General features: G+C 36.3%; 2 protein-coding genes across 3 annotated transcripts; both read left to right on the top strand.

The window, feature by feature from the left end:
- The first annotated feature begins 1704 nt into the window (after nt 1–1704).
- On the top strand, nt 1705–5268 carry LOC140831102 (probable xyloglucan glycosyltransferase 5). Of its 2 annotated transcripts, none has more exons than XM_073194875.1 (6): nt 1705–2040; nt 2350–3135; nt 3341–3649; nt 3718–4008; nt 4126–4239; nt 4327–5268. In XM_073194875.1, the coding sequence occupies exons 2-6, from the start codon at nt 2413–2415 to the stop codon at nt 4963–4965; spliced, it is 2076 nt and encodes a 691-aa protein (XP_073050976.1). In that variant the 5' UTR covers nt 1705–2040; nt 2350–2412; the 3' UTR covers nt 4966–5268. The 2 variants fall into 2 exon arrangements, with proteins under 2 accessions (XP_073050976.1, XP_073050978.1); XM_073194877.1 differs by having other exon boundaries at nt 2400–3135.
- Nucleotides 5269–14428: 9160 nt separating this feature from the next.
- On the top strand, nt 14429–15031 carry LOC140830272 (uncharacterized). Its single transcript, XM_073193555.1, has 2 exons — nt 14429–14705; nt 14790–15031. Exons 1-2 carry the CDS (start codon nt 14429–14431, stop codon nt 15029–15031), a joined length of 519 nt encoding a protein of 172 aa, XP_073049656.1.
- Nucleotides 15032–17459: the final 2428 nt, after the last annotated feature.

Here is a 17459-nt window from a genome sequence, read left to right on the forward strand (position 1 = left end):
TTTCACATATTTCTATTTGTGAGACGGGTGAACATATAATATATATATATATATATATATATATATATATATATATATGAATTCTGATGGTGGTGGATATTTTATTTTTAATAAAATACATATAATTTCCCAGAAACCAAATTAAAATAATTTGCAATAAGATGTATATATGATTTTCATACTCACCCCCGGAATAAATGTGCATACGTGGGCCGTGAAACGAACAAGTTGGACAGTTGGCCACTTTGATGCCATTTATTATTAATTAAAAAAAATATTTTTTATATGGAGGCTTCTTTTAAAATTAAAAAAAATTTATTTGACAGTATCCTATATCAATTTTATGAGCCAGATTTCTGACCCGATTTGATTCGTAAAAAATATAAATTTTTATGTTGAAAAAATTATTTAACTCTAAAAATTATTTATGTGACATCGTCTCGTAATAGATTTGGTCTAAATATTTGAGCTAAATGTTGAGGGTCAAAATAAGAGTAATAATTGCTTAATAATTAGAAGATGGGTTGTTGCTGTCTTAAATGCGGACTTTAGTATTATTAAATTGTTGGCGTTTAATTATGTACCGTTGCATTCATCAGCAAACATATTTTTGTTTTGATTAAGCCAACACTGTCTCAACAATTCAATTCTAATTTTTTTAAAAAAAAACAATTCAATTCTAATACTTTTTAGTGTGGTTGTTAATTCACAAGCAGAAAACTGAAATTTTAATCTTATACATTTGTCTTTTTTATTTTAGTTTTTCGTCTTACAAAATTTCAATTTTAATCAAATTTTTTTGATTTTTTTTCAATTTCAGTCTTTTTTATTAGACGCAGATACAATGACAAATGACAATGATACGTTAGACATGTTGATGTATTTAGTGTCGCATCAGCACTTATGTAAAAAGGACTTAAATTGTCAAAAAATTTAAAATACATCACTAAGTCTAACATTTGAGAATATAGATGACTAAAATCGCAAATATACAACTATATAATATCAAATTAGTAACTTTCCATATAATATAAATATACATACTTATAATTATATCTTAGATACATTTATTATTTTAATATATATAATGTATCATGTCATAAAAAAATGTTATTATAAATATTTCGTTAACAAACATTCTTTAGATTAATCTGTTTGACTTATAATATTTGTTGGCCCTATTTTTGTTTTTTTTATTATATTATTTTAAATATAAATAATAGACTAGAGTATAATTACGACAGGTGTTACTAGCAAAAGCCATGTCCTTGAATAATGTGAAATCACTTAACATTTCAAATTTTATTCATTCGTGAAAAAATATTACGTTTTAATCGAAATATTATTTTTATGAGATTTATGCTAAGAAGTCGAAAATAAAATAAATAAATCCTCCCATTTAAAGACAAACCAACAAAAATTAATAAGTTTTCATTAGGAAAATATATAGCTATTGACTTTACCAGAAATATATATATATATGTATCCATAAAGTTAGATAAACATTATGTTTCGATTGTAAGTATATCACTCGGTTTCTTGAGTTGAACGAAGAGTTTTTTGTCACAATTGAGTTTCGAAACTAAGAACTCGTCTCAAATTTAATTAATTAGAAAGTTACGAATTATTTGATTGCTAACAGATATATAGTACTCTGTAACATAAACTTAGACAATTCTAAAAAGTTAAAGCATTGCATTATGAGAAACATGATTTGATTAATGGTTACTGTAAGCATGTCATTTTGAGCAAAGGATCTGCGCTATATTACAGTGTCATACTTTCACCTTATCCACTTGCGGTACAATTTTAACTGTGTGAATCGTGTTCTTCATTCGAGTTAGCATGCCCGAGATTTTCACCTTTCTATGTTTGTGATTATTTGGATTTGCCATTTCAAGAAATCGGGTTCTTATGCTTTCTTGGGATCCTCTTCTTTGTTTTCACTCGAAAAATTATAAAGGCGAGATTTTGAGGTTCATGTTTACGAGGTGGTAAAATTTAGGGATTTGCAGAGTAAATGGAATCCATTTTTTAAAGGTATTATTTCTCTGGTAGATGCTATATACCTTTCTGTGAAATGGTGCTTTGCTTTGTGTAATGTTGTGTGCAAAGAATATTTGACAATATTTTTAAACTATTTTTTATTTTGACTTTTCTTTCTTTTTAAACTTTGCTTTACGTTGTTTCTTGAAGACAGAAGTAGCTATTTATTAATGAAAGTTTTTTTTATATCATTTTGGCTATTTTCTCATAGTTGGTGGTGTCAATTTTACTTTGTTCTTTTGTATATTCTTGAGATGTAAAGATTTGATGCATTTTATCTCTTAAACCTGTATTTGAATTTAGGGTCGTTCTCTATTCTCCTCGCTGGGTGAAATTTTGCCACCATTCTGCAGAGGAAACAAGAAAATGGCTCCCAGAATGAATCTTTTCTTTTGGTGGACTAAAGATACAGCTCAAGGAACTCCAGTGATAGTGAAGATGGAAAATCCTAATTTCTCCATTCTTGAAATAGATGGCCCTGATGCTGCATTCAGGCCAGTGGACAAGAGCCGGCTTAAAAATTCCAAGCAAGTGAAATGGGTTTTGCTTCTTAAAGCAAATCGAGCTGTCGGCTGTGTGGCTTGGCTTGGAGCCATACTATGGGGTCTTCTTGGAGTTATCAAGAAGAGGTTGATCTTTAGGCAAGGAGTGGCTTTTGCTAGCGAGAAACTAGGCAAGGGTAAATTGATGTTGAAAGTTATAAAGTCCTTTTTAATGATTTTATTGGGAATTCTTGGTTTTGAGGTGGTAGCTTATTTCAAAGGGTGGCGTTATTTTGAGAATCCAAATCTTCACATTCCGCACACTTATGATATCCAAGGCCTGTTCCAACTCTTTTATGCGGCTTGGTTGGAGTTTCGAGCTCAATATATTGCCCCATTTGTGCTTTCTTTAACGAACTTTTGTATAGTTCTGTTCTTAATCCAATCGTTGGATCGGTTAATTCTGTTTTTGGGATTCTTATATATCAAGTTGAAGAAGATTGAACCTACAATAAATGGTGATCCTTTTGAATATAAAGATCTTGAAGGAGAAACTCAGAATTACCCCATGGTTCTTGTTCAAATTCCTATGTGTAACGAGCTGGAGGTATGATATAGTTTCCTCCGATATTTCTTCTATTTGTCGCTAAGTGTTTGATTTGTTGTTGTTATTAGATCATTAAGCGTTGCTCAGTGAGACAATGTAAGAATACTTAAGCTTGGTCTGATGGGATAAGTGGAAAGAAAGTGTCATTCAAAGATTTGGAATCTGTCGTGTAGATGAAATATCTAAATCTGCATTATTCGTACAGGTGTATGAGCTTTCTATATCAGCAGTCTGTCAACTAGATTGGCCGAGAGAACGTCTGCTAATTCAAATTCTTGACGATTCTGATGATGAAAATATTCAGTTGTTGATTCAATCGGAGGTCTCTAAATGGAGCCAAAAGGGTACTAACATAATCTATCAGCATCGTCTGATTAGGACCGGTTATAAAGCTGGGAATCTTAAATCAGCCATGAGCTGTGACTATGTGAAGGATTACGAATTCGTTGCTATATTTGATGCAGATTTTCAACCAACCCCTGATTTTCTCAAGCAGACAGTTCCACATTTTAAGGTTTTTACTTTAATTTTTTTCATTCCTGAATCGCGGTTAATTTGACAAAACAAGTTCGTTTGTTGTAGGATAATCCTGAATTGGGATTAGTTCAGGCAAGATGGACATTTGTCAACAAGGATGAGAACCTGTTGACCCGCCTCCAGAACATAAATATGTGTTATCATTTTGAGGTAGAACAGCAGGTTAATGGGGTGTTCTTGAATTTCTTTGGTTTCAATGGGACTGCCGGTGTTTGGAGGATCCAAGCATTGGAAGATTCTGGCGGTTGGCTTGAACGGACGACTGTAGAAGATATGGACATTGCTGTACGTGCCCATCTCAATGGTTGGAAGTTCATATATCTCAATGATGTTAAGGTGCAAAAAAAATCAGTCATTCCAGTTTGTTTTTCAGCCAGCATGCCGTTCCTACTTTTTGAAGATGCTTGACTATTATGACTAATGCAATTGTATTCTACGTGCATATAAACTTAGGTTCTATGTGAAGTTCCTGAGTCGTTTGAAGCTTACAGGAAGCAACAACATCGATGGCATTCTGGTCCTATGCAGCTGTTCCGGTTGTGCCTTCCCGCTGTCCTGAAATCAAAGGTGCGTTTAATATTAGGTTTAAAAGTCTCTGATAGTTTTCAGATGAAAGCCTCACTAATGATCCACGGATGCTGATTTTTTCTGCAGATATCAATATGGAAGAAAGTGAACTTGATATTTTTCTTCTTCTTACTTCGAAAACTCATCCTTCCCTTCTACTCGTTCACATTATTCTGCATAGTTCTTCCATTGACAATGTTCATTCCCGAAGCTGAGCTACCTACGTGGGTGATCTGCTTCGTTCCTATCCTAATGACTTTCCTTAACATACTCCCCTCACCAAAATCCATCCCTTTCATTGCCCCCTATCTCCTATTTGAAAACACTATGTCAGTTACTAAATTCAATGCCATGTTATCTGGACTCTTTCAATTAGGCAGCTCTTACGAGTGGATTGTCACCAAAAAGGCCGGAAGGTCTTCAGAATCCGACTTGTTAGCTGCTGCTGATAAGGATATGAAATCACTTATCCAACCACAGATCAATAGGGGAGCTTTGGAAAATGGTCTTTCTGATCTCACCCTATTGAAGGAACAAACAGTGAAGAAACCGGTCAAGAAAACTAACAAGATTTATCGAAAAGAGCTAGCTCTTGCTTTTCTTCTGCTAACTGCTTCAATCAGAAGCCTTTTGTCTGCTCATGGTCTTCATTTTTACTTTCTACTTTTCCAAGGTGTCACGTTTCTACTTGTTGGTCTTGATTTGATTGGAGAACAGGTCAGTTGATAAAGAACTCATGATGAAAGACAAAATGAAGACAAGACAACCTATGTCACTTTGATGCCTTCACCAGCTCATATTCAGGGTAATTTTCTTTAAAGTGTGAATATCATTCATCAAGATTCCCACCAAATAAAGTTTTGTTCGTCCTGTTGATCACCTTATACTGTCGTTTTCTTCTTTTTGACAATTTTTCAGTTTAGACAGGATAACAGTAACAATTTACATGTAATTTCATTATGTATAGGTTGGAAGATCAATTCTTCTGTTGTGGTTGATCTCATATATTTGTGTGTATTATGTTTGGTTATCGCCTCCAGAATGAAACAAAAAATATATTTCATGTTTGCTAATACTTATCCTGACATGTTAGTTTCTTCCATTTGACATCTATAAATTCACATTTGTTGGGATGCAAGCAATGTGCATCAATAAATACATTTTTACTTCCCATTTTACATCTTCTGTTCTTTTCCTACACTTTTCCGTTAACTTGATGAACTGTGTTTACTATGAGATCAACTCCACAAGAAATTATATGTAACTTACTCTGGTTTTTAAACTATTTAAAATTTGTGGAAAAATAAAATTTTTCTTAAATAAATAATTAACTTTAAAATTGCGTTACAATAATCTGTTCGTCTGAAAATATTTAAAATAAAACAATTACAAACAAATTTTGCAAAAAAGTAATTGTTTAAACATTGTAAACAATCTAATGAAAATCAGTGTATTTGAATCAACGTGCATTAATTCTTAAAAATATAGGCTGTCCTCAGGTTTAGCCTCTTGCGCATACCGAGTCGGCTCATTGGTCCCCACCACTCGTTTCCTTATGCTCGTCATCACCTGCATCGACCAAGTCTAGTAAGTCTAAAGACTCAACATGCATAAACTGAGAATAACAAGTAATACATATTAAAACAACATGCATCTTTAAAGTAGAACGTACATACTTAAATTTGAACGTACTGGCATAATCATAGACGTGCCAACACATCGTAAAAATTTTCACAAACATACTTACATCATACATATTTGAACATGCATAAACTTCATCATTTTACGTGGAGATATGTTTCAAAGCAAGTGGCCCATACATAAATGCATCTGATCAGACTAAACCACAGTACTGGGCTGGCAGGGATGTCCACTACCACATACATGAGATTCCCGGTCATGATTTACCGGGTGGATTAGTCCATGGTTATACTTTACCAATTTCCAATCCTGATCTAAACCCGGTTCTGCTTTCCCGGGGTGGAGAGATCTCCGGCCACGTTCACCGGCTTCCAAACACATTCATTATTAGTCACAAGACATTTAGCATATCTCAAAAGCATAAAATATTTTCTCTGCATGTCGAACATACTAATACATTATGCATGCATGTACAAGACAAAAAAAATTTAGAAGTTTTTTTTTCAGAATGCTTTGCGTTCGGACGGTAAAATCTTACCGCTTGTGCACCGCACACTCGGTTGTGCTCGAAAATCTTTAAAAAAAACACATTTTTTACACAGTTTGAACAATCACACAAAAATGATCATAATTCACTCATTTCTTGTCCAAAAATTACGAATTTATTGTCAAATCGAAGGTATCGAAAAGTACTACGTTTTATATGTTTAAACCTTTTCCAGAAAATCGACTGAATTTTCGCAGTAATCGAAATGACAGCAGACACATTTCTAGATCTAAAAATTTGGATCTAAAAATCATTTCAAACGTTTTTGCTCAAACTTTTTTACAACATACATGGATTTGTACGCATTATAAACATCACAACACATTATGACGAGATCGATGCAGGAACAATAGAATATACATGCCTTGATCTTTAAAGCTACCGAAACAACGATATGAAGCGGGAAAGATGCGAGGGTTGATCCGAGACGAATTGCGACGCGATTGTTTGAAGAAAACCCAACGTGAATCGCTGAAAAGCGAGGGGCAAGGTGGCTGCTATTGAATGCACTAAGAATTATCCCAGTATAAATCAACGAAACATGCAATCATATAAACAATATAAAGCATGTAATCAGGTAACAGATATATGTAACAAAGTCTGAAACATAATCAATATCAAACTGTCGACAATACTCGTAGCTACATCATTCAGACTAGACACAATCCTAGTCTAGGGATCCCGATTCCAGAAGTTGGCATGCGTATATCGACTACCAGTAATAGAAAAGACTCCAGTTCTATCCACGCCGATGTGGTATCGATCAACAGTAATAGAAAAGACTTCAGTTCTATTCACATCGATACGGTATCGATTACCAGTAATAGAGGAAGCTATTATTCTATCCACATCAATATAGTACCGATTAACAGTAATAGAAGCTACTCTAATTCTATCCACATCGATATGACATCGATTAACAGTAATAGAAGAGCTACTAATCTATCCACATCGATACAATACTGATTAACAGTAATAGAAAAAGCCACCATCCTATCCACATCGATAGCCAAACATCCAGTGACAGTCTTTGGCACAACCGCCAATACACCATCTTATGACATCGTGCAATGTGCCCGTGGTGATCCCACCACTAACGGCACTTCTGTCATAAGATTACTCTTCTAATACCTGTAATCTATAACTCAAGAAAACAAGTATATCAATCAAACAATGCAAATATCAATGCAATAAAGTAAAGTATGTGATTTAGGGAAACCCAAGTCTAAACCGACTCAAGTCCATCTCCCAATACCACATTGACTTATACCTTTCTTTCGTCGGTTCCTGGCTCAGTCCAAGTCTTGAACTCAAAGCCTGTCTGGTATTGACAATATCAATAATCCCATATCAATATACCAGTCAATATCATAACAATCTGATCAATCTGGATTTAATTCAAAATCAACGGTATAACGGTACAATTTCAATATCCCCGTCAATACCAATTTACCCGATAACAGTTACAATCTATAACTCATATCCAATACAATCCGTAATCCTGTCATAATTCAAATCTGTCCGGTATAAATCAATATACCCTAAAATTCATAACAATTCCATAATCAGTCTGTTTCTTAATCTGACTTCGATTCTATGATGTCTAACATGTCAAGAACATCATATATGAATCCTATTCAATTCTGACAATAGCATAATTTCAAAGCATGTCAAAACGTAGCAAAACTTACGTCAAAGTGTAGCCTACGTCGATAGGATTACAGTACTGAAGTCGGATTACAGTTCAGACGGACGGATTACAGGAACTTTTCTCGATCTTCTTTTCTTTTTTTTACTGAAATAAACGACCCTATATATGTATATATATCCTAGTTGCTCGGTTAATGATACGCGTCATTTTTTTCTTGAATTTGGGTCGGCGCTCGAGCGGTAGTAGTTTCTGTCCAACTCCTTTCCGGGTTGCACATTGGCGCTCGGGCGGTCACAAATTACCGCCCGGGCGCCACCTCTTCTGCCCGAAGCATTTTCCTACTGAACATTGGCGCTCGGGCGGTCGTAATCTACCGCTCGGGCGCCACTACTTCTGTCCAAAACTTACACAAGTCATATGAACTCTTATTTCGTGTCCCGATTAATCCTTTCGTAATTATATCAAATTATAAATCAATAATTACCGATTACTAGAATTAAATTTTCGGGCATTACATTCCTCCCCCCCTAAGATATGATTTCGTCCTCGAAATCACAAGCAATCTATCATATCAACAAGGAGTATATACAGAAATGTATTCCAAATTTACATTAGTGAAATAATGCTGGGAATTCCTGTCTCATATCAGATTCAGTCTCCCACGTAGCTTCTTCAACACCATGACGAGTCCATTGTACTTTTACCAACGGAATCATCTTCGTTCTGAGCTGTTTTTCTTTATGATCAATAATCCGGATCGGTTTCTCGACATAACTCAATGTCTCGTCCAGCTCAGTCTCGTCTGGTTGAATCACGTGCGAGTCATCAGGGAGATATTTCCGCAGCATAGATACATGAAAGACATCATGTATTCCGGATAACGAAGGCGGCAAGGCGAGTCGATAGGCACGATCTCCTATCTTCTCGAGGATCTCATATGGACCGACGTATCGTGGAGACAACTTCCCTTTCTTGCCAAATCTGACAATTCCTCTGAAAGGTGAAATCTTCAGGAACACTCGGTCTCCTGCCTCAAATACCAACGGTCTACGTCGAAGGTTGGCATATTTGGCTTGTCTGTCCTGGGCTGCCTTCATTTTCTTCTGAATCAATTTTACTTTTTCAGTCATATCTCTGATCATATCAGGTCCAGTCTCAGGAACTTCAGAGATATCATCCCAATACAGAGGGGATCTGCATGTCTTTCCGTACAACGCTTCGAATGGAGCCATCTCAATACTCGTTTCATAGCTATTGTTGTACGAAAATTCGCAAAGAGACAATGCATCTTGCCAGTTAGTACTAAAATCAAGTACTACAGCTCTCAGCATATCTTCCAATGTCTGTATCGTACGCTCTGACTGTCCGTCAGTCTGTGGATGATATGCGGTACTAAGATGTAACTTCGTACCAAGAGCTTGTTGCAGGCTCTGCCAGTAGTGCGAAGTAAATCGAGGATCACGATCTGAAACAATCGACTTCGGCACTCCGTGCAATCTAACCACTTCTCGATATAAACATCAGCCATCTGGTCATATCGGTATGTCATCTTGTATGGAATAAAACAAGCAGATTTGGTCAATCGATCAATCACGACCCAAATCGCATCACAACCTCGGGAGGATCTCGGTAATTGCGTCATAAAATCCATCGAAATGTGATCCCATTTCCATTCAGGAATGGACAAACTCTGTAACAATCATCCTGGTTTCTTTCTTTCAGCCTTCACCTGTTGGCAATTCAGACACTTGGCTACAAATTTCGTCACATCAGATTTCATTTGTTTCCACCAATACTGTGTCTTTAAATCATTATACATTTTTCTGCCACCCGGATGAATGCTAAAAACGACTGTTGTGCACTTTTGACAGTATTTGCTGTATTAAATCCGAAACATTCGGCACAACTAGACGATTATTCACATACAAAATACCGTCACAACCTCGATATTCGGATCGATGTCTAGCTCTGACCATCGCAATCGAATTCTGTATATTCTGATCACTTTTCTGAGCTTCTTTAATTTTCAAAAGTAGCTCTGGTTCAGCCCGAATAGCACACAATCTCATAGGCTGACGATTTGTCTCAAATACTAATCCAGACAAGCAGCAATCTTCAATCAAATTTGATACACCAATCGTCGATAAAGATAAAGAACACATCTTTTGACTTAGTGCATCAGCTGCTGCATTAGATTTCTCCGGATAATATTTGATCTCACAATCGAAATCTTTCAGTAAATCTAGCCATCTTCGCTGTCTCATATTCAATTCAGATTGTGAAAACAGATATTTCAAACTTTTATGATGAGAATATATTTCGAATTTCTCACCGTATAGATAATGTCGCCATATCTTCAAGGCAAAGACAATGGCTGCCAATTCAAGATCATGAATTGGGTAACGAGTTTGATGGGGTTTCAGCTGTCTCGAGGCATAAGCAATCACATGCCCCCGCTGCATCAAAACACAACACAATCCTCGGTGAGAGGCATCACAATAAACGACAAATACACCAGTGCCTGAAGGAATCGTCAACACAGGCGCACTGGTCAATCTCTTTTTCAATTCCAGAAAACTGGATTCACAGTCTTCTGACCAAATAAACGGAGCATTCTTCTGAGTTAGCTGAGTAATTGGTTTGGCAATACTCGAGAAATCTTGAATAAATCGGCGATAATATCCCGCCAAACCCATAAAACTACGAATTTCTGGCACAGATGTAGGTCTTGGCCCGACTATTCGCTTTGACTAAGGAGCATGCACAGGATGCACCTGATGATGTCGTGGCAGGTAACTGTTTTATTTCTGGTTATCCTGCATATGTACTGATTGACACTGGTGCATCGCATACTTTTATTTCTGAGAGGTTTGCATTGAGTCATGTGTTACCTATTGAGTCATTGTCTGCAGTAGTGTCTGTCTCTTCGCCGTTAGGGACATGTTTGATGTCAGTAAAATCTGTTAAACCTTGTATACTGCAGTACGATGGACATACGATTGAGTTAGACTGTATTGTGCTTAGTTTATCTGATTTTGATTGCATTATCGTTATCTGTTTTTATCTCAAACAAATGAAATGAAAGACAATGGAAATGTGTGTGTGTGAATCGCGAGTGAGTGTGTGAGAAAGTGTGTGTGTGTGTGTGCGTGAGTTTTTAATTAATTAGAGAATAAAATTTGCTTAATTACAAAATTAAAATGCTAATTAAAAGTGTTAATCCCCACCAACTAAACAAAATCCCCTAATTTAAAGTAAAATGCACAATTGTTAAACTTGAAAAGTTTTAAAATCATAAAATCACATAATAATTAAATTAGGCTTTTAAAATGCTAAAAGACTAAATAAATTATTTAAAATGTTCCAATCTGTTGGAACTTTTCAAGTTTGCAATCTTGATTTTGATGTTAACAAAACTTGTTATTGTGTTTCTAACATATTTACTCAAGTGTGAAGTTGCAAACACAAGAAGCAAGCTGAAACTGAATTTTGCACAAACTAAATTTCTGGCGAGCTTCGGTGTTTTGAAGATATCTCTCAACTGGATGATCCAAATGACAATCCGCGAATTGGAGTGATTAGAAAACTCAATTTGGAACAAATCGTATTTCACGTCAGTTGGGCAAAATCGGATGTTATCAAGGGCTAACTGATCGCTGAAGTGACGAACTGATTGCACGAAAACATCAATCAGTTGGCTTTGAGCAGCTGTGGTATTTTGGTCATATCTCTCAGCTCGGTTATCGAAACGAAGCGATTCAGTATGCGTTGGAAAGATAAGACAAAGATCTACAAATCATTCTTATAAGTCAAAGTCTGAATCGAAGCTTACGATGCTGATAAATGACGATGAAGCTACTGGTTCTGCACAGCACACCAGTTGACCTGCAGTTGAGATGCTGACCAGTTTGAACCGCTGACCAGTTCAACCGCTGACCAGTTTTCAACCGCTGACCAGTTTGAACCGCTGACCAGTTTTCAACCGCTGACCAGTTTTCAACCGTTGACCAACCAGTTTAAGCTCGGGAAAATGTCCAGCAAAGCGAATTTGACCGTTGCAACTCCAGAAACAGTACAGAAACTTTCTCAACGGTCATATTCTTGTGTCCAACGTATATATCAGTATTGGGGCTTATAATTACAACATCTTGAAGATCAAATAAGAGCTTTGGAAGGGGATTCAAAGCATGGGCAGTTAGCATGAAGAAATCAGCTAGTTGAGAGCACAAGCCCTTGTGTGAGGATACATTTGAGATGTGCACTGTAAAAGATAAATTCCTCACACACACAATCACTCACACATATATGAGAGAGTTGAGCTTACAAGTTTAGTTGAGTGAGTCTTTACACAAAGACGTAAAACATTGTGTTTGTAGTCTTTGCATATGAGACATTAAACAATATGCTGATTGTGAGGTGCTGCCTACAATCTTGAGTGCTAGGAGTTCAGTTTTAGGCAGTGGGTAAGTCCTAGCTGAATGGGTTTGTACAATGAGTTGTATAAATCAAAGTCTTCTAGTGGATCCTTCCCAAGGGGAAGAAGGGGTGACGTAGGAGTGTTTGAAATCTCCGAACATCCATAAACAAATTCGTGTCTATTTGTTTATTGCATTTACTTATCATTTTCACTGTTTTTATAGATGCATTCTTGAAGCATTTTATGTCTTCTTCAAATACCAAAATATTGCATACCAAGTGTTTGATAAAATGCTTCAACTGAAATACTTTTACTCATTCAACTTGCATATATTTTAAATGGTTTACAAATTATTTAATCTGTTTCTACGAAGAATTATTTCGAGTATCTTCCGCTTGGTTTTTAACCAAACTTGATTTAATTCATCGGTGTTCAATATTTCAAGAACCGAGCTATTGTAGCTCAACGGTGATCCCCCTAACCGATCCTAACACAATCCTAACTTAAAATAAATACTATATTTTAAAATCACCAAAATCGTCGCCGATCTCTTTTCCTTCATCCCGCATCGAATAATCGTCTGAAACATGAAAGTCAAGAAAACATTTAATGTGAATCACATAAACATAAATAATTTAAATTAATGCATATTCATAAATCATGCATCTCTAAAATCATTTTAAACTTAAATAAATAATTTAACAATTTAAATAAATGCATGAGTTTTACGTGTACTGATTTTAAGTTATATATTATAGGCTGATACTTGAATTTGAATGTATTCTTACGCTAGTATATTTTGGGATTGGATTCTAAAAAATAAAAGAAGGGAGAACTTAGAAGGATGTCGCTAAAAATTGATGCCGCTAATGTCGCTTATGATATATCACAGCTCAGATGGAGGGTGCATATAGCGCACAGACTAAGGATATGTTGAACTCAACCGAATTTATGATTGATTTGTGTGTTTGATATTTGAAATTAAAACAAAAGAAATCTATGATTAACATTTTTTGTGCCAGTGATCAACAAGAAAAAAAAAGTGTTATGCATAATTAACATTTCTTCTCAAAAGATATGAAAAATATGGATATTATAGATGAATATGATGGTACAAATTTAAACTATGGTTTTATGAAAGGTTTCACCGAAATTTTATGAGATAAATATCTCATTCGATTTGACTCGTAAAAAAATATTACTTTTATTTCCAGTATGAATCAGATTGATTTTTCTCCAGGATATAGATTCATGAGACTAGCTTTGTTGTTGCTAGTCCCCTACTTGAATCCCATGAAAACGACCCCTAAATTGCAGTGTAAAAAAGCTTTGTACATGTTACATGACGCCAACTTATTCTTTTTAGAAACTATATAAAAATTTTGGGAGAAATATCTATTTAAAGTATCTCGGTACCGGTTCACACCTAAATATTGAAAATTTGATGACTCCAATCCATATATAGATATTCGAAGTTAACAGACTAAGCATTCATCGTGTAGGCGGGCGGACATATCTGAAATCTGAAGATGAAACTTGAAAACAAAGGATTCTGTGGACTATGTTTCGACGTTGGATTTGTTGGAGCTTCATTCCACGGGTTGCTTTTTTACTTGGACGATCCCGATGGTGTGCACTAAGCTTGACCGAGTCCTTATTAATAATAGGTGGTTGGTCTCTACTTTTAATGGATTTGTTGATTTTCAGCACCCGGGTTGTGTGTCTGACCACTCAATCAGCGTTGTTTCATTGCTTGAGGCGCAACAATCTAAGCATAAGACATTTAAGTTCTTTAACATGTGGACGCTTAGTGACGGTTTCTTAGATCTTGTTAAGATATGAAAAAACCTCTACAGTTTTCACGGATATGGGACATGCCAATATCGATTGAAACAACTCTTCAAAGGTATGAAAAAACCTCTACAGTTTAAATATGAGGCAATTTGGCCACATCTCCACCAGGGCCGCAATTGCGAAGAAGAAGTTGGAAGATGTTCAGAGGGTAATAATAGATTCAAGGACTGAGGCAGCTGACTACAGGCTGGTGAAAAGGGATACAGAAATTATGTTGGAAGCGGAGAGATTATTCATTGTACAAAAGGCTAAAATCAACTATCTAAAACAAGGGGACCGTTGCACCAAGTTCTTCCATGATTTGATCAAGCGAAACAACAAGCGGAGTGCGCTACTAGCAATTAAAAATACTGAAGGTAATACGGTGATTGAACCAGGAGAAATAGCGAAATGTTTTGTTCAATAATACAAAGACTTATTGGGCACCAAAGTTGAGACAGTGCCGAGTGATCAAGAGTTGGTGAAATCAGGGAATTGTGTGCAGATGAGTGATTGGCCAGCACTAATTTGGATGGTATCGGTTGAGGAGATTGAAAGAGCACTACATTATATAGACAATGACAAAGCACCTGGGTCAGATGGTTTCGGGGCACTGTTCTTTAAGCATATGTGGAGCATCATCAAAAAGGATGTGTGTGAGGGTGTATTTGAGTTCTTCGCTACTGGAAAACTGCTTAGATAATGGAATCATGCTCAATTGCGCTAGTGCCGAAGACGGTGGCTGCCTCGTGTGTTAATGATTTCAGGCCTATATCTTGTTGTACCGTGTTCTACAGGATTATTTCCAAAATCCTTGTCAACAAATTAACTGGGGTGTTGTGCAACTTGGTGGATGATGCTCAAGCAGCTTTTATTAAAGATCGATCGATTGTGGATAACATTCATCTTGCCCAAGAATTGTTGAGGAAATACGCAAGGAAAAGAGGGACACCGAGATGCATGATGAAGATAGACATTCAAAAAGCTTACGACACGGTTGATTGGGAGTTCCTACGAAAGATACTCACTTCACTTAACTTCCCAAGTATGTTTGTTGTCTTGATCATGGAGTGTGTGACTTCTACTTCATTCTCGATTGTTGTCAATCGTCAAATGCATGGTTTTTTCAATGGAATGTGTGGGTTGAGATAGGGTGACCCACTGTCACCGCTGTTGTTCACTTTATGCCTTGAGGTACTTTCCACATCTCTGAGACGAATGGCAAGGTCCCCGTCCTTCGGCTTTCACCCTAAGTGTGACAACCTGAAGATTAGCCACCTTGCTTATGTAGATGATTTTCTTCTATTGTCACATGGGGACGTGCGTAGTGTGTCCATGATAATGCAGTGCTTGACTGATTTTTGGGACATGTCTGGTCTTCGTATTACATCTTCATGGCTTGCATTGCAGATGCTACCAGTCATGAAATATTGAGCTTAACTGGTTTTGTTCGGGGCGAGATGTCGTTCAGATACTTAGGGATTCCATTGGCTGCAGCTCGGTTGAAGGCTGCGGATTACAGCACTCTCGTTGACTCTATTGCGAAAAAAATTAGTTCGTGACCCCGTAACTTTGTATCTTTTGCAGGGAAATTGGAATTGATTCAATCGGTTGTGCAAAGGGTTGATTGTTACTCGCCTTTACTGAAACAATTGTTGTTGATAGATAAGCTTCTAACCGAGTTGGGCACGGTGGGTAATGTGATATCAAAATTGTGCAGTTGGTTTCAAGACAAGAATGGAATAGCTAAGGCTTATGATTTCTTTGTGCAAGCCAAAGGTAAATGGCCTTGGAAGAGCTTACTGTCTCGTGGATGTGTGCTTCCGAAACACCGTGTTGTTCTATGGTTACACGCACATCGTAAGTTGCTGACACATGATAGATTTGGTTTTGTTGAGGAAAGATCGTGCGTGATATGCCAACAAGAGGATGAAACAAATGATCACCTTTTCTTCAAATGTAAAATACCAAAACTAATTTGGGCTAGAGTGCGACAATGGTTAGACATGAAGAAGATTATGGGTACGCCAATATCTATCCTTAAAGCTTTTCGTGGCACTTACAGAGGCAGGTCTACGGTTGACAAGATGAGGCTCACGGCCCTTGCGGTGATGATATATCATGTATAGAACCTGCACAATATTGTGCTGTTCGAGGATGAAAAACCGAGAGTTCAGGAGATCATTAGGAAGATTCAGATTCACATCTACAGGTGCTTACCGACTGCAACAGATTTATTTTGTGTACCTCGTTAGATTTGAGTGATGATTGATTGATACATTTATCTCCTGAGCATGCCCAGTGTATCTGTATATTGTAAACTTTTTTCCTCTTTTTAATGAAATGTTCATTAAAAAAAAGAATGGAAAAAGTTTCAAATACAACAGTAAATGTTTAGAGACAGTAAAGTAGCATATGTACAGCTAAACTATGACATACATTGTCTCATGTGTCAGTAGGCCTGTGGTCATTTTCAAAAATTTCAAAAGTAAAATAAATTCGAAAAGATTAATTAAGAGTTTAAAATGAACAAAAATGACACAAGGACTGCCCATGATTGGTTAATAAAAGTGAGTGGGAAATTGAACTTAGTACATATGCGATAAGAGTACTGAATGAAGGTATACTGGAATTCAACAGGAGACTCTCATTTCAGTAATCTCATTGTATATCAGTAACTTGATTTTCAGCAAGCAGGATGCTGAAAATCAAGAACATGATTCCCCCAAAATCACACACATCTAGACTTTAATTATGAAAACTTAATTAATACTAATTATTTCAAAAGTAGGAAAACCTAATCTCCGGTAGTTGTTTGTAAAATGGACATATAATCCAATATGATATATTCTTTAAGACATTGTCTCTAATGAAATGATGTCTGATACCTATATGCTTTGTTCTGGAATGTAACACCGGATTGTATATAATCGCAATTGAACTGGTGTTGTCGCATAAAATAAGATATTCACAAGCCCGTATTCCATCATTACGTAGTTGTTGCTGAATCCACAACAGCTTCTAGCAGACAAATATTTGCCTTCGGCGGTTGATGCAGCAATAGAAGCCAGCTTCTTACTAAACAATGATATCAGTCAATCACCTAGAAATTAACATGAACCACTAATGTT

This window comes from Primulina eburnea, chromosome 4 (genome assembly GCF_022965805.1).
Source record: "Primulina eburnea isolate SZY01 chromosome 4, ASM2296580v1, whole genome shotgun sequence".
NCBI classification, from domain to species: domain Eukaryota; kingdom Viridiplantae; phylum Streptophyta; class Magnoliopsida; order Lamiales; family Gesneriaceae; genus Primulina; species Primulina eburnea.